Here is a 23343-nt window from a genome sequence, read left to right on the forward strand (position 1 = left end):
TTGCTTTATCTTCTGAGATACAGCGACGTAATAAACAAATTGATGCTGTAATGAAAAAAAAAATTGTATAGCCATAATTAAGCAAAAAAAAAAAAGATTAATAAATCATGAAGTACTACTTAATACAGTGGGTTCATGTAATCAATTAATACAAACGTAGTCAAGTTTACTTAGTTTCATTACCTGATAAAGGTTTCAGCAGTCTCTCAGCACACCAGCAAATCAAAGGTTGATGACAATTTAAGTAATTTCTCAGTGCTCTCACTCTGGACACTATGGGAGCATTGCTAAATAAAGCAAATGTGCACTTTAAAAAAAAATAAAAAATATATATATATATATGAAGGACAATTAGGGAAGCTGTAAACCGTGGGCTCTGTAGTACTATCAAAATGTGGTGGCCTGGCTGTGCTGGCACATCCAGCCACTGGTGCAAACAGACGGAGAAAGGGCAGGAGCGCTCCCGCTCCTCTGGTTGCCATGGTGAGGGAGGAGGTGAAATGCGTGGTGGGAGACAGCCATTGTAAGTAAAGTAAAATGGGACTGAATTATCATTCAGGAGGTGGCATCAATGCTGTCTGCTTACCTTCAAGTAATGAACGGTGGTGGCCTTCCTGTACACACAGGGAGGGCAATAATCCCCCATCAGCCACTTTCTTCTGCACAGCAGGTAAATGACCTGGTGATTTACTTGTCAGGTCATCTGCCAAGCGTAAAAACAGTTTGATATCTGTCGAGCTACACACATATGAATATGTTATAAATAAACTATAGAATACATATATAACGTCTTAGGTTGTGAACAACTTTGGTTACTATTTGATATTACTGAAGGACCGGGTGTGTTGCAAAGAAATGGACACAAGTGGAAATAAGCCCCTTTATTCAATATTGGTTTACATTTTATATAAAAATTACTTACATTTATTACATTTCTTCAAAATACAAGCAGCCAAACAACATACAAATCAAATACAAAATTATAAAATTTCTTATATCTATCATCTTCCTTTTCTGCAGAAACAGATTTGTTTTATAATAACTCTTAATAACCTTGTGGCTGTGATAAATCTCCACCTTGTCTACACCGTCAATCCATCTGTTGGCATATGAGCTCTAGAAAAATATGGTATTCAGTATTTGTCCTCTCAGTGTACAGTATAGGGTGTGAAAATCTGATGGGTGAACATTCATTGTGGGCTTCAATCTCTTTCACTAAAGGATTACTTCAAATTGTATATTTCCTGTGAAACAGGGCAATCAGAGCCTGAAATCCATGGAAATGAAGAAGACACAACAATTGCAGAATTAGATACTGAGTGAGAAGACAGTTTACATTGTGGTCTTCTGTAGATCCACCAGAGTAAATCCACCAGGTGCAGGACATTACCTCAAAAGTATCAAGCCTCAATGCTTGATTGTGAAGCTCTGTGGTCCGAACAGTACATGTAAGAGAAAAAAACAAACAAAACAACAACAACAGAAAAAAACACCTTCTCTTCTGTACATACATTTGCTCAGGAAAATTAGCCAAATAGCCAAATCTCCCTTTATTATCTTCAAAAAGCAACCCGATGTTCGTATTCCTTTCAAGCAAAAAACAGCTATGGGTATAAATTGTAGCACTGCATTTTAACATTTGAACTGTGCACAAGAGTGGCTTATGATAGTAAGTTTTTGCAAATCAGCAGCTTTACTTCAGCACAGCATACAGTATAGCACTGTATAACTTATCTTTAACAAACATTGGAAAGCAAACTGTGAATGGAAAATAAAACTTTTGAACACACCAACAAAGACATTATGCTGATGCTAAACCAGTTAAACCTAAAAGCCTCATAGGAAATAGAAAATTCTTGTTTCCTCCATCATATTATACATTGTACACTGTGGTAAAAAAAGAAGTACAAAGTGTAAAATTAGGCTATGCGGCGGTTTCATGAATTGTCCCCTCTAGTTTCTTTGGGAGTAGCTCTCTCCTCTCGTCAATACTGATGACTGGCTTCCGGCAGTTTTGCCCATCAATATATATCTTTGCATACACTGGGTTGGAGTAGTTGATGGGCTGTATATGAAAGGAAGAAGATGATGGCAAGAATAAGAGTAAATATAAAAATCAATTTACAACAATGACAATCTTAAAGCTGCAGAAATAAATCTCTTTTTTGGGGTGAGGGTTACATAAATCTGAAATTGTGTTTTGGCACTTTTAGGAAGGCTAATTTTTAGTCTCCTTTTAGCTCACTTTAGCCTTCAGCACTTGCCGGATCTCTCTGGATCGTTTTTCTATTTACCAAATAGCTGCACTTTGTGATGAGGGGATTAAACATAGAATGTTTATCAGAATTTGTTTGATAAAAACAGCTGCCTGCTGCACCTTGAAGACACAGAAAAGTATAGATTTGGAAGCTGTTATGCAATACAAAAAAATGTGAGTCAAAGTAGTTTAACAGAAGGGGACTGGTGTTCACTCCCATATGCATTTAGGAAATAAATATTAATTAATAAAAGATTGATTAGTGCAGCTTTAAACAAAGTTATCTGTCAAAGTTTGGAGCATTAAAATATTTTAGATCCAGGCAAAAGAAAGAAAGCTCATGCATATTAGCAGTTTCTTACTCAGCAGGCAGAGTTACCCAGGTTAGATAAACAGTAAAAGCATGCAAGAATATCAGCATCATGTTGACCTTAAATCAAATCTAAAAAAAAAACCAGGTTTCTTTTGACATTTATTTTAAGTTTACTTAAAAGAATAATAATAATTCATAACATTATCAGCCTCTTGAACACATTTGCAACGTACAGCTGCCAAAACTCAAAATTATTCAACCTCCAAAGGGTTATTGAAATATTTTTCCAGCAGCTATAATTGCACAGAGCACAGTTCTCGCCTTCAGCTAATATACAAATGTTTTATTTTTTTCTTCTTAAAAATCAAGTACAGTAAGTGAAATTCACCTGTCCAGGGATTACCTCCTTGGGCACAGAATTCATGCCCAAGGTGTGAGAGTCACTGGATTTTACACACCAGCCCTGCAACAAAACAAGCACCATCTCTGTTTATCCCACAAACAAATTTAAATTCTAAAGGTTTGATTATCATTGTGTCTAAACCTCATAATCAGTACAGATGTGATGTTAAAAAAAACTGATGTCTAAATCAAAGCAAGACCTCATAGCACATACAAGTGGAACACAGATGTTAGTTAAGATTCAAATCAGCACATCTCAGTTGAAAATACAACCAGACAGGACCCACAGCAGCAAATGTCAAAGTTGGCAGCACAAGAAGCAGCTTTAGACTTAAAGCTTTGGCAGGTGAGCTATATCTATAACATCAATTAATTTGATATGCTGAGTGTTACAATGGGGGTGAGAGTTTGAGAAGAATAAATCACCATCCAGATGGAAGGTCCTCTTGGTTCGTGGCACCTGTAAATTCATGCAACCCTGGCTTCTACAGAGGCTCATGTAACTTCCTAAGACATACCTCCAGCACTAGGTTATAACACAAAAGGTATGGTATGAATAATAATTCTCAATATTCTGAATTCCTGGAAACAAGTTTTGAATTGGTGGTTGGTGTCCTTGTTTTTTCATTTAAATAAAGACGACATTGTGATCTGCTGCATCAATACCAATAATTAGCAAGTGTGATAAGTATCAGCATCAGTCCAGGTCAGTTGAATCAGATTTTCAAATTTTAACCACTGCTGTATTTACCAAGGATGTTTTAGAGGCCAGAGAGCTCATATGACAGTATACTGCAAATATAAAAAATAAATTCCAAACAAACAGAAATAAAAAAAAAAATTAAGTTCTTGTTGTGACAATGCTGGGAAGCATTCTCACTATTGTTTTCCTGTTTCTCTTTATTATTATTATTCTGTACGTTTTTTGTCCGCCAAATACTTCTCTACTCTCTTACCTTTCTACAATTTTGGTATCAAAACATTCAGCTTGTTCAGGAGATATGTGCTATATATTTTGGTGTTTATATATTTAACACTTTTCAAACTATTCAACTTTGATTCAACTTTTTTCCTCATTCAAATGAACAGAAAGTGCTTTCAACTCTTCAAAAACTTCCTCCTCTTTCCAACCTATTCCAACTTTTCAACTATTTCTGCAGATTTTCAGCTAGATACACCATGCAAACTATAAATGGATCACAAGACATTCAGCTGTTACCAATTGGTGCAGCTTCTTCAAATATTAAGCCAATACTGAAATATAACAGTTTAAAAAACATGAAAAAAATTCATCCCTTTCATCAAATTTTCTGTACTTCCACTAGGTTTAAATCATTCCACGATTGTTATTTCAAATTAAAATTCCTTCAACCAAGACTTCAGCAACTGGATTTTCAGCAATTGAAAGATTTTCCACTTTTTTAGCCTTTTCAGCTATCCCTATTCAACTTCATCAGCATTCTCACTGCTGTTTCGCAGGGACAGATTTTTCTAGTTGCAATTGCTTTTGAGGTTATTGCTCAGTTCAATACTGCATTTACATTGACCTAAATAATGTTCTTCCCTGAATTTTATTCAACCTCAGTTTTTTTTTACCAAATAATTATATAGTTTCATTATAACTTCAGAAATTGTATTTCTCAAGATAAACTATTTTGCTGAATTTTCATAGTTCTGTGAGCAAATGTTTCAATTTAAAACACGTAATTTTCATCTAGTTTTAAACAAGGCATATGGAAGAGAACAAGACACGTTCATCAAGCCCACCTTGTGAGGGTCCAACGTGAAGTTGGGTCGCAGCAGGCTGCCTGCATCAGCATGGTTGTCATGGTCCACCTCATACATGTTGTATGACGGATTTCCAATCTCCACGTTTATTCCTCCGTTTGTCATGGGCTGCCTCTGGACACGTTTCCCCCTGAGTTATGTGTGTGTGTGTGGAACCAGCCATCAGTAATATGCAGGTCAATATATAGTACAGCACTGCACATCTCCATATAATAAAACACTGCACTACATGCAGCACTTTGAAAAAATAACATATATATACATATACAAATAAAATATTATATCAGTTATATAACACAACAGCTAGGTAGTTATAATCTGAGCACAGATATTCTGAAAATGATTCTGAATGATTCTGAAAAAGAAAACAAACTTCTATTTTGTAATATTTCTATTCATCCTCACAGCTGTAATGGGTTTTGTTCCTGATCATCTTTTGCTGTTTGGAAGCCCCGTTTTTATTTTCATCCTTTTTTTTTCATGCACTTACCTTTGCCTTCGTCTGCAGATGTAAACGCCTACTACCACCATCACAATCAAAATGACCAACAGGACCAGAGGCACAATGATAGCAATGCTTCCTAGAAGATGAACAGAGGAAAGATGGTTTGAAGTACTGGATTCAGACAGTGACAATGGCTGCAAAAAAAGATTGTACTTTTTTTTAATTGTACTATTTCTTATTAATGGGCAATGTCTGCATGCATCACATAATTTATAGAACATCTGCAATTGAGGTGCAAAACAATACTTTGATAAATATTATAACAGTCATAAAGAAATAATGTATAATACTGACAATTCTAAAAACTTAGTTAGGAGGAGGTTAAACGACATCTCCCATATATAAAATATTCTTAAAGACAGCAGCTTCTTTAATTCAAATTAGATAACTTGCGGAGTGAAGCTTTTTGTGTTAAAATATTTCAAAGAGGCCAGAGGAGCGGGAGTTTAGTAATTATTGTGTTAAGAAGTCAATTCGACCAGGTCAATGTGTGATGCTTGAGTTGAAGTAAGTATAAAATTACCCCATCTCAATCATCCATACAGAAATGGAAATATGATAGATAAAGTGTAATAATTTAAATGAAAAAGTGCACAGGTAATCATTATATTAAAATTAAATGAAGGCACTATTTGTTCATACATGCATGCTATTTTATGTATTTGATTCTTGATATTCCTAGCTCTCACCTCCGCTGGCATTGTCTGATCTGCTGCTTTTAGGGGCAGGTCTCTCACACTGTGTTCCCGCCCAATTGGCTGAACATCTGAAGGAGGTCAAAAAAGTAAAAAGCATAAATTACCTACTATTGACATTTTTTTTTTAGACAGAGACTGCTGAGAAAACACCTTTGCAAACTTAAGGACAGTATGATGTGACTGTGTCTCACATATACAACACATTATGATTCGGTCTTGCCATGAGGTGCTTTGATCCAACACAAACAACACATCACCTGGAGACAAAGAGTACTACGTACGTCCATGGTATGTCCATAAACAGTGTGTGAATTTACATGTTGAATACTCAGTGTATTAAAACGACAACAAAAAGAGAAATATAAGTATATATCAAAGAAATGACAGCAGGATAACAAGTCTTCATCTCATTTGTGTTCCAATGGAATCCGATGGGCGTGATGTATGACCCCCGTTACAAGTGGTGATATTTAATTTCACACTACTGACGCAGATGGGTCTGTAAAGCATGAGTGATCTGATGGGTGCGGCAGGGTGATGAAATTATTCTGAATTACATGCACTCAGAACATCAGGCTATCAAAAATAAGAATGCAACCTTATAGATGCGGTAAATGAATTGCGCCTTTGTAGGACGAAATGTCACAGCATTATGAATTTTAATGAGAAATTGGAGGGAACGTGGAATTAGAGCTCCTTTGGGAAAAATAAACAAAGAAAAGAGAAAGTCCCTCAAATGAAGGAACTCTTAACTAGTTGTAAAGGTAATAACGGATTTACATCAATTGATAATTAAATGTTTGTCCTGGCAAATTAAACATAATTGCATGCCAGTAATGAAAAATTTCAGCTAGCAACTTTGCATTGCAAATGGACAGACTGTATCACGCAGACAGTGCCATGTTTTCATTTCTCCATGGTTCATGTGTGCAGAGTGAGGACTGCATGAGATGGGTAAATGGGTGGCAGTAAGGGGCTACAGCAGTGCTGAGTCATGCAGCAACTTACCATATAAGAAGAACTACATTTTCTAGCACCTACTCAAGATTAATTAACTATAGCTTAAGTTCTATGTACAGGATGTTAGTCTTGAATCCATTGTGCCAAATAACAGCTGCTGCTACTACTACTATCACTTTAAAAGGAATAGTTTGATATTCTTAAATGTATACTTGCTTGTTTGGTGTATAAGAGGCTAACACCACCAGCTTATTATCTTAGCTTAGCACAAGACTGAAAACTTAGGAAAACAGCAAGCCAAACCAAAAAGCAAACAAAAAACCTTTGAAACCCACTTTTTTTTTTTAATACATGAACTTATCATAACCAAAATAGTTTTACATAAAAAGTGTTGAACTAATTCTTGGCTAGGGAATCCTCTGTTTGAAGGTGACCAGCAGCTTTTCCGCGTCGTTTTTCTACATTTCCAAATACTATAATATATATATACAAATAATATTTTCTAATCAAACAGCCATTATACCCCAAGATAACTTATATGACTTAATATGACTAGTAAATACAGGTACTAAATAGGGCTGTCACTTTTTTTTTGGAAGTTCATACATCCATTTGAACATTTAACTAAAAAGAATCACAGTCTGTGAGTCATTCAGACTGTAAGTGGTGTAGACAGTTGCGTCAGACTGTAAGAAGTAGTTTTACAGTGTGATTAAACAATACATTTACCTTGGCCTAACACATAGCCTGGTAACCTCTTTGTAAAATAAACTGATCTTATATTTGTTATGCTACAACAAAAATGGAAGAATCAAGTAAGAAAATACTAATCATCATGGCACCACATATTCTGAGAAGCTGTGCTTTTTGCATTTCTCACACTAAAGGATATCGTAACAAACTGTACAAGGAACAAATACAACATCAACCGCTCTGGAGTCAAAACCTGCTAACTTGCTACTCAAGCCAGATAGCACATAGAGGTGCCACATATTAATTCTACATTGGGTGGGCAACCTTTTCTCACTGCCTGAAATTCAGCACTATCTGCAACAGTCCTTTGGCAGAGGCTTGTAGAAAAAATCCTAATTGACAAGATGGCAACATTTCTTTGTAAAGATTTGCAGCCCATCAAAAATGTTTAGGGAGAGGACGTGTTTCAGAAACTTAAGATATTAAGAATTCCAAAATTCCAATTTGAAATACATCTCCATCACCTGTACAGTTGTATGAGAACACATACAAAAAATAATTAAACTAAAGGATAAGAATTGCATGTTTATTTTTAATTCGTTCAAACTTGATTTTTCTTTTTGTAATTGATAGTCCTATTACTATTGATAGATAAATCATGTCACCCTAAAGGAGGTAGTACCAAAGTTTTTATCCTATTATTTTATATCTAGTTTAATCTTTCAGTTCTCTTTTGACCTATTTTGACCTAATTTTACAAATAATTACTCTATTCAGCACTTTTTACATGACAGGTTGCTACAAGGAGGCACCAGGTCTACATTCTGGACTGAGTCTGAGATGAAGCCAGATGGAGTGGAGGTGGGTGTGTGTACAAAGGGAGTGAGTGGGCTCTGAACACAGCTGGAGAGGTGAAAGGGACCTACTTGCAGCGAGGTTTGTTAAGAGCTGTTAATGTGCACATCCCCTCATTCTGACAGAAGTAATCGCAGGGGTTGGCCAGCTCATCACAACGTTGGTTCTTGAACCCTGACGTGCAGCTGCAAAACATTGTGTTGGGAGTGATAAAAGGGCCCACATAATGTATGTTGTTGAACAGTTGGTTGCTTGATGAATGGAGACTGACAGACTAAATCCTTTTTGCAGCTCCAACTATAAGATGAAGTAAGTCAGTGTTGAGTCTTCATTGAGCAAATAAGCAAAACAAATCATATGAACACAAATAACCGTCATTTTTTCACCACGTTTGAGCGGGACATCAGTCAGGGAAAACCTCTTACAGTGGTGTCACCCCTGAAATATACCTGTTTTACAAAAATAAAAAAAATGACTTCAGTAACAGTACTAAGAAAGACTTGCGGTTGACATATCTGCAAACAAATCAAAACAGAGTAAAATTTCCCTCAGAGCAGATACTATGCTGTGGAAATGACATCTTCCACAAAAATGGAAAAACAATACATAAGTCGTAATCTTCTGTTTTACTGCTTTGCACTTAAAACCATGTTTCCAAAAATGTTTGGATGTTGCTTAAAATGTAGATAACATGATGCAATGAGCTACAAATGTATTTCAGCCCAATTTATAAGTGAAAATAGTAACAAGACATGATTGTGAAAATAAGGATATTGTTTTTTAAGAACCTTAGGAACCAGTTTCCATTTGATGCCAGCAACATGTGTCAAAAAAGTTGGGCAGGAACATCTCAAACATTGTGCTGTCCGGATTGCAGCATATACCACTCCAAAACGTGTTTACAGGTGGAGCATTAAGAGTACATTTGGAATATATGTAAGTTATACATGCCATACACACTAATCTATCTGGATACCAACATAGATGCTGGCGTTTGAAAACTGTTATGCATTTTTCAAATAGAAAAAATCTCAAAAAGGTAAAAATAGATCCTCATTCTGAGTTCGCCGTTTTGCAGAAAAATGTGTTATCAACCACGCAGCAAAACATGAATCATTAAAACAATCATCAAGTAAATAAAATTAGGACCTAAAACCAGGATCTCAGATCAGATTCAGTGAGGACAAACAGAGCGGAGTTCATTTTAGCTGAAGTGAACTGCTTTAAGATGTGACATTTTTTATTTTTTGGTCATCCTCCAGCTGTGGACAATGACCAACATATTCAAATTGTGAAACTTACATGCTTTCGACTGGTGTGTCCTTGCTGCTAACAATTCAGACGAGATAAATTGGCGCAGGGTGAGCACACCAGTGAATGAGGTGCCAACAATCATGAGCACCTCATCACTGCGGTTTTGCATTATATTGAACCATTGACTATCCGCTCATTGTAGTTTGTCCTGAAACTTTGGTTTTCTGAATAGGTGTGCAGCTCTGAGAAATCCACAGTACAGTGTTAGCTATTCACAAAATTTCTTCTCAATGTGTAACTCCAGCACATGCACATGCAAGTGCAACAGTGTTAACAAGATCGTTAACGTGACCCATCACTCCAGACTGAGGCCCCATCACTCGGTTAACTGGCTTGCTTTATGTGGCCTTTTTCTTTTTGGGTTATCAGAAACACAAGCATAAGTTAAGGGTAAAAATCTGTCACCAAATGCCCCGTCTCAATTTCATGCTATGTTAATTAACTTAATTTGACTGATATTGGAGGTGTGTGAAATACTAAGCAGTTATTGTCTTACCTGCAGTACTGTGGAAAGAGGCACAATACAAACCACTATCTATTGCAAGTAAGTTACAGACTTAGTAAGACATAGACTACACACACTAGGTTAGGTGTTTTAGGAAGACTACTTTATATTTCTGTAATGCAGGTCACAACAAGTTGCCAGGAGAGCTGCTGGTATGAGAGAAAAATCAAGCAGGGAAGAGGAGACGGGCTAATCATAGCTCACTGTATGCAAACCTTCTATAAGTTATCAATGACATTTTCTGTATGCCAACTCTGCAGATAAATTCTTTTAAAGTCCTATCTTAGACTATCTGTATTTCATGCAGAAATGGCTTTGCTGAAAAAAGTAAAAGTGATATAAATGTTATGAAAAATCAAGAACACCCTTTTCCTTTGAGAAAAAAAAGTAATCATTCTTCTAATAAAGTGCACACAAATATAAAATATTTCTCAGACAAAACTACAGTTACAACTAAAACCAAATAAAGAATACAAAACTATTGGCTATCTGAGGTTTTGTACACTATAGTGGCACAAATACATTGTATAGTTGCCTTTTAAAAAATGATTATTTTCTGACTATTTTCCTGCAATGGTGAGTGGGGCTTATGAATTCCTATTTTTTAAGGCATTTAATGCAGAATTATCATTCCAATTGAAGCAGCTCAGCCCTGTGAGTTTTGTGCTTCTGGAAGGCTTGATGAAATATACATTTACTCAGCGTATTAAGGTCAAACTTTATGATTTCTTGACACCAGAATATCCATCATCTCACATAATTTCTGGTCTTTGGAGCAAATAATAAACCGCATTATCAGGATCTGTTAACCTCATCGAATAAGATGGAATCATTTGCATAGAAATTGATTCTATCCCCTGGAACTTGTGAGTGGTGACCGCAAATTTCAATTTAACTACAGTGGACAATGGGCATTTGAAAAATAGACAGTTGGCTTTTGAAATGGATTTCCAATTTCCTCCTTTTTAACACAGCGCTGCATGTGATTGTACTAGAGGAGGTATTCATTTTTTTAAGCAGTCCTGTGAGTGATCTTGATTTCCTCATATGTGATACAGGTTTTTGAGTTTCATGGCACGTTAAACCAGTGAGACATAAATTATCTTTTTGAGATATGCACAATGTGATATGCCCAGAATGGCTGTGAAGGAGCTTGAAACTATTTTTCTCTGCCTAAACACCTTGAGCCAAAATGAGGTGTCAAGCAGCACAGGATGGGGTACTTGCATTCTGCTTCCTGCTGTTCGAAGGCCTCCAAACAGTAACATCAAACCTTCCCTAAACTCAAGGATTTCTTTCCAGAAGAAGACAGTTATCTTGCAAGTTCTTAAGGCAAAGAAAATATATCCCATGATGATTTTTCCTTCTGGTTTTAAAGCCAGTCTTTCAGATGATACAGAGTACGTATTTGAATGGAAACAATAAGTGATAGAGGAGAACATTCAGCTTTTCCCTCTTTCACCCATTAAGTGGTGACTTACTGACAGAAAGGCAGGCTGGTGTCAGGGTCCAGGTGACAGGTACCTCCATTGTAGCAATATCCGTCACACAGCTGACAACTTGGTGCTATTCTGCCATTTGTGCAGCTGGAAGGGGGAGAAATAATTGGTTCTGGTTACAAGCAAAAAACTATACCTTTTCAACAGAAAAAATGAGTCTGTGGTGGTTTTGTCAAACATATGCATAATTTATGTAAAGGAGGAGAGTTCACCTGGCCTCTATTTCACTGACATTATCAACACCTAAAATGCTGCAGGGTGGGTGCCACAATACATTTTTCAGATTTAATCAAATTAATTCAGCCAGCCAGTAGCCTGTGGGTACAGCAACTGAGAGCTGAATTGAAAATACACTGTGTAACTTATGCTTTTCTACAAATGCACAGAAAATGTAAAGCCCAAGGACACAGTAACTGGGATGATGGACAAGAACAGCAAGCACTCACTTGCAAACCACATCTCCTGTCTCCTCATTAATGAGGCAGGGAGCTCCGTGGCAGCGAAGACACTTGTCCAGCTCGCACTTGTTTCCCTCAAACCTGGTGGGGCACACACACTCCACATAGCCGCTGCTAGATAATGTGCAGGCCTTTGAGTTCACACAGTAGTGATGGCAGATGTCTGTTTCACATTGGAAAAGATAAAGAGAGGTTAGAGTGTAACTGGGAGCACAGTTTAGATTAGGTTAGATAAGAGTTGTACAGGGCTTTAATGGGACTTAATTATCCACATCAAATGACATCTCAGCCACCGATGAAAACATATCACCCCTTGGGCAGGCAACAGTGGGAAAATATTAATGACGTGCAACTGAAATTGTTTTCCCACAACCCATTATGTCAAAGCATTTCAAAGGAAAATACATCATACTGGTACAGAAACACCCAAAGCTTGTTTGATGGAAGAATTTTGATTTTGTTTATCTGCAAACTGAAGCAAATGTGGTGCCGGTGGAAAGAAATTTCTTTTAGGCGATTGCTTTTGTTTCACACACAGTGTGTGCGCTTTGAAATGTTTTGTTTTTTTCTGTTCATATGCAGCACAAACTGATTCAAATCAGTGCTTACTGTTATTACATGCTAATGTCAATCCTTTGACTGACAGGCACATGATAACGATCATTTGTATTTGCTGCCACTAAGTAGTGGTGCAGGACTCACGGTAAAGACAGCGGTCCCCAGTATATTCTGCCATACAGCGACACACTGGCTGGTTCCCCTGAGTGACGTCACATGTTCCGCCATTTAAACAGTAATTGTCACAAATCCTCTTCTCACAAAAAGGTCCAGAGAATCCAACAGGACAGCGGCATGTAGGCTTTCCTGAGCAAAATAACAACAGGAAGAGTAATAGATATTGAGAAAAACAAAGCAAATCATTAACCAATAGTTGTGAAAAAAACGCAGCTGTAATGGGTTATATACTTGAAAATGTACATAGTTTTACTTTCTCACATAGACTGATGTCATGTAAGCACAACTGCTTATGGCCCACCAACTATCTGTTGTGTACTTGCAGGTGGTGATGGATTCCTGCTCTGGCTGCCATTGCACAAGAGGTAGGGTACAACCAGGACAGGTTGCTAATACATCTCAGGGCTAACATTAAAGTGGGCTTCAACTAAGAAATTTACCAAACATGCAGGTCTGTGGAGGAAAACGGAAGCACCTTTAAGGCACAGTGAGGATGTTGAAAGGCTCCAGCCAAGGCTCAAACCAGGAACATTCTTCATGTGAGCCAACATTGTTATCAACCACTGTACCGTCCCTAATCATTACTTGTTAGATAGAAATTATACTCCCACATAATCCAAAACAAGTTCTAAATAAAAATAAAGTATCCATTATTCATTTGCAAAGCAATAAACATAATTCATACTTCAATACTTTTAGGCACATATTCATTCATTCATATTGTGTGGAAAATGGTGACTGCTGATTGTAAGCTGTAGTTGAGGCGTTCTTTTTGTCAGTTATGGCCTCCAGGAACATTCGATTTGTATACAAGATAAGCACACGAGGCATAAAAATTCCTCCAGTGTGTTCTCATTCTGTCCACACAATTTTACCTTGTCAGACATGTGTTGAATATTTCTATATTCTATTTTTTTTCAGAACCACCCCTTTACAGCTTGCTAATCATGGATGCAACTTTTCTGAATCATATAATCAGATTTCTGAAACAGTAATACCTCTCAAATTACTGACACTCAAATCTTACTGGTCCAAAACCACAGGTTGTTTACCTATCCTGGCAACCATTTTTTGGATCCTACTAAAATTTGGCAAACCTTGCAAAGGAACCGAGTGAATGCAGCATCAAGTTGAAAGGAGTGGTCTCATTTTGGGGGTCTTTTCCTATTATTTATTTAATTTTGGGTTATAATATAACTCAAGTTGCTCTCTGTTGCAAATATTAAAGACAGTGACATTAAAGATCTTCTCTCTTCTTCTTGACCTTACAATGATGTCACAGTTCAGGATGTCATGTTTGATGTGGAATTCCACATAAGTTGTCCCAAGTTCAAATGGACACATGCTCTGATCTGATAAAAGCGTTCACGGTCATGTGTACTTATTTCTGACTACTTTTACTCTTTCTCTTTTACCTTTCTGTCAATATGTTTACCAGATTGTTGCTTAACTTCGTCTGTTGTATTGGGTTGATTGTGCACAAGGGGGTTAATCATCTGTCTGCTCAAGTCTGAAATGCAGTTTCGGGGATAGTGAACCAAAACAGTTAAGTAAAAATCAAAACAGCAAAGACACTTAAAAGCTCCCAAAGAGCAGACACTGATGAACCCCTCTGGATTCATTACTATGAGGTACAGCATTTACACACATATTATCTGAAATACTTTTATTACAAATTTACTGACTGTATCAAGATTTCAGCCACAGAGCAGATGATTGTTGGAAATAGTTGAAAAATAGATCACAGCTAGAGTCATACATACTGTGAGTTTGTTCTTTTTTTTTTTTGCATAAAACAAATAAAGAAATATAAATTGCCTCTGCATATTCTCTTTAAGACAGTGCATCTCTCACAATGACTCCTAATTTTCTAATTGATGGTCATGAGAAGGACACTGATTCAACAGGTGCTTAGAAAGGTAATAATTAACAACATTTTGCATAGTAGACAGACACGTTGTCACGTAGGTCACACTACAGCCTTTGGTAATATCACGCTCCAAATGTATGTGGCATGGGTAATCTAAGTTTGAAATATCCAAGGGACATTCACCTTTCAAACAGGGTTTTTTTTATGTTTTTTTTTTTTCATATATCACAGAGCGAAAAGCAAACACACAATAGACAAATGAACATATGCAATAGACTCTCCTGAAAGGTGTGGTGGCATGTGACTGGAACAATATTACCACTGAAGCGGATTTGTGGATTTATTTGGTGGTAAAGTAACTTATTATGTTACAAGTATTATTTTTCTGAATGGTTGCTGCTTGAATGTGAACACTGTATAGATCAAACCTCAGGATGTCATGTGTTTTTGTCATGTGTTCAGCTGGTGCACAACTTAGTTTAATTTTAAGTTACATGAGCAATGGAGGATAAGCAATGACATAACATTAAAAGTTATAAAGATATTTAAAAAACATATAATTAAAGATCCCTCGAAGACTGTGATAAAACTGATAAGAAATTCACAGTAAATATATCTTCTGCCCACTTACCCTACAGTACAGTAATAGGATCATGAAGAGTGTAGATTTTAGACAAAACATGAAAAGACAACACAAACTGATTGCTGGAAAAATTAAAATAAGCATCTATGTGGAAGTTCTGATGTCGGTACAAAATGGTGAACCTGTTGAAAGCAATCGCTTTCGCTGGGATTCCACTCATACATTAGTGTGAGTCAAACAGAACTTTGACAAACAAACAAGACATCCTTTATTTTGTCTTTTCTCAGTCAGACTGCCTGGTGTGCAAGTCAGCCCATCTTTCTTTCCTAGACTCTCCTTTTAACAGTTCTGATTGTGACATGGCTTGAAAACCTTGAAGCTAGACAGGCACAACTACTGGTACAACAGCTGAGCAACAGCTGATTTCTTCAAGGAGCTTCATACTGAGTTAGCCCAAGTGATTTCTTCTCAATGACGACAAATGAGCGACCGGTTCCTCCAACAACAAGCACCACATACAGCAACAATATTACTGAGCAGAGCTTTCAAGCAAGAGAGCTAAGTTAAGACAAAATTACATTTTATTTATTCCATAAGGCTAAAAGAGGATACTTATATTTCAACACAATTACTTGGGAGAATTTGATAAAAATGTACATAAATTGTATTTAATATATCAGATATCATAGGTTCTATTTGTCTTCATGTCAAATCCACTTACCAGTACAGGTACCTTAACCACATTCCTCCTTACCTGACATTACCCTTGAGATTATAGCTTGAAACAGTAGGTATTAAGTAGGAAATAATATATAAGGACACCTCAGTTTCAATCATCCTGTCCAAGTTCTAGTATAAGAATATACAGAAGGAGATTTGAAATGCTGGTGGACTCAGTGAGGGCTTACAGATGATCAGGACATCTTCTGACACTGCAGAAACATAATTGGTTAGATGGAGTTCAGCATCCAATGATCACATGAAACTAAGATTACCCTTAAGGGAAAAAAAAAAATTACCCAGACACAGACTCATCTGATATGGAAGGAGAAAGAAGATTGGCCTGAAATAAGAAATAAAAAAAAGCTACATGTGATCAGAAGAAGCAGGCAGTAACTGCACTGCATGGATGAATCTTGTTCAGCAAGCACAAACTCAAATATGCAAGTTCTGTAGTCACCTAAGGTAATATATATCGATATATGTTAAGTTCAAACAGCTGTGAGAAAAATGGCATTACTTTTCTGGCACACCATTAATCATTTGTGTGCATTTATTTTTCTGATGGAAAATTTGATAGAAAAAAATCTTTTGTTGCCATTTATATAATAAAAAACCCAGAAAAAAGTGTGTGCTTTGCAGCCAAAAGTTCCATTTAAGTGCTGATAATCCAGTCAAAGGCACGAGAGCAAGAATTCAAAGACACCTTGTGTATTTATAGATAAAGCTGGAAATATTCCAGCCTTTAATTGATAGTGAGCTAGCTTTCAGTTCAGTTGTTTCTAGCACGAAGCAGAAACTTTGAGGGAATCTATATCGCTTTAATCTCTATGTCTTTCATCTTTGGTCACTCATTTCGGCTAATTTTCTTTGCTTCAGACTTAGTTCAAGAAAACCTTTACAAGAATAAAAGGCACAGTGTCACCAGCAGCAAAACAACTACTGCAACATTTATGTTTCTATCCACCAGAAATGGGAAAACAATTTTTCATGCTGCGTCCCATTGTAGACCTAGCTTAAAGTAAGGCCATGCATGATGCATGCTGTTTATATAGACAGGCTCCACTATAGTTAATGAGCAATGGTTGTCCTGGCTTCTTTGTGTGAGCACCGTGAGCTGTAAAATCTTAAAGAAAAAAGACAAGGAAAGATAAATCCATTAAACTTGTGATTGGAAAAAGTCAGAGGATTAAAAATGTTTTATTCAACCTCCTGAAGAAAACAGTCAAGAGAAAAATTCTCATCTTCCTGATTGTAACTACTGTAACCAGTGGTTACAGTGGTTCTAATTATATAAACAGGATGTCATTCAGCAAATACATATCAGTGTTTAATGGTTTATACCAACTTCATAATGCTCTTCCATGACACAACACACATGGAACACAAGATATGCTTTGTGAAGCAACTACTGTGGTATTTTTATTTCTTCTTTTTAAAAGTAATGAAAAATAAGATTTTTTTGGTGTTTGTTGTGATATAATTTGCAAGCTCAAGTTAGTGTAATGATAGCACTATATACATCCTGATTTAATGCCACTGCTGACACAAGAACATTTTCATAAACTTTTAATGAATTCCTGTATGAGGCCTGTATTTTTTCGCTACTTCTAAAAGTACACCACTACTAAAAGCAAACAAAACATTGTTCAACAGGATCACCAAAGACAAACAGGCTGAACTGTCAGATGTAATGTAGTAAATTTTAAATGAGAAGGACACGTGAAAGGAAGACCAGTGTCATTGGGCGATGTTTCAATTTGCAGAATGAAAAAAATAAAGCAGGTTAATCTGAAATGAAAATGATTGGAAAAGTGCCTGCTTTCACCTGCCCTTTCCTGAATGTATATGCAAATCATTACATATTTGGATGAGATAATTTAACAATGATAAACTCATAAATACATAAAGGCATGTTTACATGAACACTAATGAACAGTTGGCGGGAACAGACGCATGTGAAATCCTGCAGAGATGAACAGGAATATTTGAAAAATAAATTACGCCTCAGGTGGTTTTTGACATCTGTCCATTTATACCAGACTTACCCAGTGGTGAGCCCATGCAGGTGCCGCCATTTAGGCAGTAGTCTGTACAGTGGTTGACTTCACAGCGCTCCCCTGAAAAATCAGGCCAGCAATAGCACCTCCAGTCCCCCTTCTCATTGGCTAAGCAGCGGCCTCCATTCTCACAAGGGGGGCGGCACAGTTCACCTTCATAAAAGCAAAGCACACTTTACTCACTGTTCAGCAGTGAGCAGCAATAACATCCCATCTAACAGACTTATGCAGCTAATATCAGACACACTACCGCAGAGGTGTGAGCCTGAAAACGAATTGTTCAACCTCAGGGTATGCAAAAGCTTCAAAACATGGCGTACAGTAAATAAGTTCTTAAAATGGCAGCTAGGCATAGCTGCACAAATATAATTTGGTGGATTTAAGATACCAGTGCTCTTCAGAGAGGTGAATATAGTGTCTCATTGTCACAGCATATGTTCTGTTTTATAACAATTAATCACACAACCTTCACCATTAAAGCTACTGCTAAGTCATACAACAACCATCTTTGTAGTTGAATGATGACAGGTAAGGCAAGCCTACCGGAGGTGTTGACGTCACTACAGGTGCCATTGACCAGTACTTTCCCCTCTGGACAGGCACATCTGGCTCCCGTTGGGTTAAGCAGACACATGAAATCACAAGACATTCTTATGCATGGATTTGATGCTGTGGAGAAAGAAGAAGAAGAAGAAGAAGAATAAAGGATAAATGAGCCAAGGAGATAACCTGTAAGTGTGGCCGGTAATCACACAAGACTTGTTTGTTTGTGCAAAGATAGGTTGTTCTTTTTTGAATTAAAGCAATTTATTTCAAGTGTTTTAATTTCTGTTTTGGAGAGTGTTATTTTCTTGCAGCCAGGAGAGGCGCAGGGCTAAAGCACATTGACTAATCAACGACTACGGAATGTGGTAGCAATTTCCTTTTGTCTAAGTGATTAGTGGATTTTCTAAGTGCTCCTCTTGATGCTGCCTACAGCGGATAGACAAAATAATGGAAAAAATTCACAAGGACCGAGTCTGAATCAATCAAAATAACCTTTCTGCAAGTGATGTCATCGATTCAGCTTTACAAGCACCTGTAAGCTATGAAACAGATCTGGTAATCACTGCTGTAAATGTTATGTTCAACTATGTCATTACTACCTGAATTAAACAAGAAAATCACCTTAAAACAACATTTATATCATCGATCAAGAATTATAATTACATTCAAACAATATCTTTCCCACATATATTTACATTATGTTTCTAACGGTTGTAATGATGGTACATACAGTTGGCCACAGTATATACTAAACGAGTGTGAAGGAAAACCTTCCCATTTAAGCATGATGAGGACATCGAGCTTTCACATTGTAGCTTTGTGCAATCTGAGTGCATTCTGTGCCCATAGACCTACACATTACACACTACACAGCTGGCCTTAATGAGTCTCTGGGGAATGGAGGCGCTGCTCTGAAAGAGAAAAACTGACCAAGACTGAGCTCTTTCTCGCTCTTTCACCATTAACATCAGAGATGTAACAAATAACAGACACCGATTTACCACATAGAGTAAGAACATGCTTATATTGACTGGCTGTGTTTTTAAAAATTGAGTGTTTTTTCTTTTTTTTTTTTTTTATCTTTCGTGATACACACCTGGAACTGAATCCTCTATCTAACTGAGCTTGAGTCAGTTGTTTTGAAGAAAAAAAGTGCTTTGATTTTAGTATTATTTAATCGGTTAAAGTTTTGCCGTGGCATCATTTTGTGAGTGGGTGTGTGGGGTACAATATCTCCCTGGTGGTACAGTCAGTCTGCTCTGGTGTTTTAAATGTGCTGGGGTTGAATACACTTGGCCACTGTGGACAAGATGCAAGATACATATTGCATGTGTCATGGTGCTCCCTGAAGTAAACAAATGGTAATAGTCAAAATGTGCTTGGACTTTTGTCATTGTCCCTTGTGGCAATATACATCACTTATTCTCTTAAGTGGTTTTTAGTTCACTCCTTTAAATATATATAAACTAATAAATACAAACTATTAAATTTATTATTAATCATGTATGCCTGTTCACTCATTTCATGATAGAGTATAGTGACTATATAGTTGAGTTACAAGTCAGGACATCATTTAAAAATTATCATTTAAAAACCTCAGATGAGCAACAATCCATCATACTACATAAGCCCTTTTCACACACATGCAATGGAATTTGAATATTGTTCTGCATGTGAGAAAACAAATGTCCACAACATTTGCCCTGGACTTGTGGTAGAGATTTTCCACCAAGCCCCCCAGTAAAATCTCTGTAACATCAGTGGATGACATGATGTAGCAGCAAATATTCATCAACATGTGCTGAAAGCCTCTCGCTGCAATGCACTTGTGTGAACAACAACTGTGTAAAAGTCTTGATCGAACTGTCTGCCTTTTCCTCTACTCTCCAGAAGAAAACCTCTTCTCTCTTGGAAGAACATGGCAGTATAGCTAAGGTTTACAAAGCTGCATCTGGAAAAACCATCAGACTTCTGAAACAATGTCAGATGAGAGCAAAGTGGAGTTGTTTAGCCATCATGCACAATGCCACGTTTGGAGAAAACCAAAGACCTCATGAAAACCGTCAAGCACGGTGGTGGTGGGCTGATGATTTGGGCTTGTTTTGCAGCCACCTGGACACCTTACGGTCACTGAAGTGACCATGAACTCCTCTTTATACCAGAATATACAAATATACTTCTCTGTATACTTATTTTCTACAGCCATATGTGAGGCCAGCTGTCTGATAGCTAAAACTTGGCAGAAATTCAGTTGGGCAACAGAACAATGATCCCAAACACAGCAGCAAATCTACAACAGAGTGGCTTAAAAACTAATTAAAGTGGGCTGATCCAATTTCAGACGTCAACCTGATTGAAATGGTGCTGCGGTGGGACCTAAATAGTGCTGTGCATAGACAGTGACTACAAAGCTCAATGAAATGAAGCTTCATGGTAAAGAAGAGTGGGCTAACATTTCCTCCACAATGTTGTGTGGGATTGATAATGTCAAACCATTATTACTGCTAAAAGTGGTTCACAAACTATTGAATCATGAACTGCACTTCCAGCAATACACACTGAAGTTAAAAAATTGAAACATATAAATGTATTATCCAGTTAGGCCCTCTTGATTCCCATCTATTTCCTGTTTCCTCTAAGGAATTGATATGCATATACAAATACTGATAATCGCAAAAACTTACCATCTTGCTGCTTGTAACGGTGGGAGATGAAAACATTAGTGGGTCTCTCTACTCCCAAATTGAGAAATTCCACGGACTGTTTGCCATACTTGTGAATCTTGAAAACCTCATGTTTTAGCCCAGTTCCATAGATGTAGTCCTCAAATATATCGATTCTGTATGGCTGAGAGATCCCTGTAGGTGCAGCAGAGAAAAGAACACAAACAAATTCAAGTAAATATTTTAGCATAGGTGCAACCCAATTTGCTGATAGTATGTTTCCTGTCCCTGATGGAAAAGTGGAGTGTGTGATGTGTGGGCAGAGTGATCTGACCACACATGGTTTAAAAGCGTACCCCTCTGAGACACACAAGCAATACTTTTGCAATTATTTGATAAGAAGTCAGGGAAACCAAAGTGCATTGTGAATATTATGAATTTCAAGGAAAAAGCTGGACTTTGTTTTGCATTTGGGTTTACCGTGTCTGTTACTGATCGTCACCAGGGGGTCTGAGCCATCCAATCTCATGCTTCCTATATGTGAGAGCTCAGGATCAGCCCAGTAAATACGCTGGTTGAAGTAATCAATTGCCAGTCCTATGGAAGGGTAAAGGTAAGAGATTTATTTACCTGACGAATTAAACTGGAATCATTAAGGAATCCATCAATGCTGAAGACACAGTATATGTTGTGGGATAAACAAAATTAAGGAAACAGTGTTCTTTCTATTGCCTTTTTCTCGTTTACCTTCAACACCAGTTTGCTTCTATTAAAAGTACAATAGCTGTGACTTTGATTTTACGCAATGCATTTTTAAAACAGCGACTCACTTTTACATTATTTTAAATGCGTGATTAGAACACTGAGCACCTGACTGAGACGTTCAAACAGATTTGTGCTTTTTCTTTCAGCACACTGATGATGAATTCCTCTCTTTGTGACCAAGACAGAGCTCAGGCCCCTCAAATTAAAGGAGGCCAAAGCAGCTCTTCAAAACTAGATCAGCACTAAGTGTCTCCCTATAGACACACCAACACAAGCTGTAGCAATAAAGTATCCCTTACTTCTGAATTCCCTTTGTGTATTTTGTTTAACTACCATAACACAGTAAATACTTAAAAGATATATCCATTGGCAGGGTGATGTGTATGTTTATATCTAACATGTATAAACTTATGCATATTCACCACAGTTGTTGAATAGATCCTGGGCTATTTCATACTCAGTAACAAGGACCCTGATGAGGCTTGTTCCTCTAACATGTAGCACTTTAACCAGATCATTACATGCCATTCAATGACTGGCTATATTTAGGAGCTGTTGTGAATTATGGTGACATACATGTTGTGCATCACATACAGTATATTTACTTCATTAATTTGTCTGTATTTGCTATAAAAAAATCTTGTCTGTTTTTATATTGTATTTATGGTACTTTATTGTTAACAGACACATGCACAGACATTTTGGCAATAATACTGCAAAACGCTGAGTCAGTTTGACAAAATTTAAGTCAGAGATGATGCTGTTCCACCGTAAAACAGTATAACTGATGATCAACTAATTACCAAGCATTGTGGATATATCAGAAAACAGAATGCACTTTCTTCAGCTATCTACTGCACATACATTTATACCACTGAATTCAGCTTTTTGTACATTTTACCAGACAACTCAGCAGCGTATATTTATGGTAACAAAGATAGAAAAGAAAGAAAAAGAAAGAAAGAAAAGAATGTATTGAAATATTGAACACAGAAATACCTACCAGTGGGTCTCCTAAGATTTTTCTCCAAGAGTACTCTGCGTAGTGATCCATCCATGGCCGATTCCTCTATATGAGAATGATCACCTATAACACTCCAGTACATCATTCTGAAAGGGACAGAGAGAAATATTGTCCCTCTTTGCTGAACGCT

At 37.0% G+C, this 23343-nt stretch overlaps 1 protein-coding gene across 1 annotated transcript in view; it reads right to left on the bottom strand.

Moving 5' to 3' along the window:
• Positions 1–866: 866 nt before the first annotated feature.
• Positions 867–23343, bottom strand: part of lrp1bb (low density lipoprotein receptor-related protein 1Bb) — a 259749-nt gene continuing 237272 nt past the window's right edge. The window contains exons 79-91 of the mRNA XM_072397335.1: positions 23193–23299; positions 21905–22021; positions 21446–21619; positions 18759–18884; positions 18204–18368; positions 12950–13111; positions 12236–12410; positions 11772–11876; positions 5955–6031; positions 5251–5341; positions 4740–4890; positions 2959–3033; positions 867–2065 (exon numbers count right to left, since the gene is read on the bottom strand). Of these exons, the coding sequence (XP_072253436.1) occupies positions 1925–2065; positions 2959–3033; positions 4740–4890; positions 5251–5341; positions 5955–6031; positions 11772–11876; positions 12236–12410; positions 12950–13111; positions 18204–18368; positions 18759–18884; positions 21446–21619; positions 21905–22021; positions 23193–23299 (1666 nt within the window). The 3' untranslated portion in view covers positions 867–1924. The remainder of the gene's footprint in view (positions 2066–2958; positions 3034–4739; positions 4891–5250; positions 5342–5954; positions 6032–11771; positions 11877–12235; positions 12411–12949; positions 13112–18203; positions 18369–18758; positions 18885–21445; positions 21620–21904; positions 22022–23192; positions 23300–23343) is intronic.

The sequence above is a fragment of the Leuresthes tenuis genome, unplaced genomic scaffold (genome assembly GCF_036924035.1).
Source record: "Leuresthes tenuis unplaced genomic scaffold, fLeuTen1.0.hap1 SCAF_12, whole genome shotgun sequence".
Taxonomy (NCBI): domain Eukaryota; kingdom Metazoa; phylum Chordata; class Actinopteri; order Atheriniformes; family Atherinopsidae; genus Leuresthes; species Leuresthes tenuis.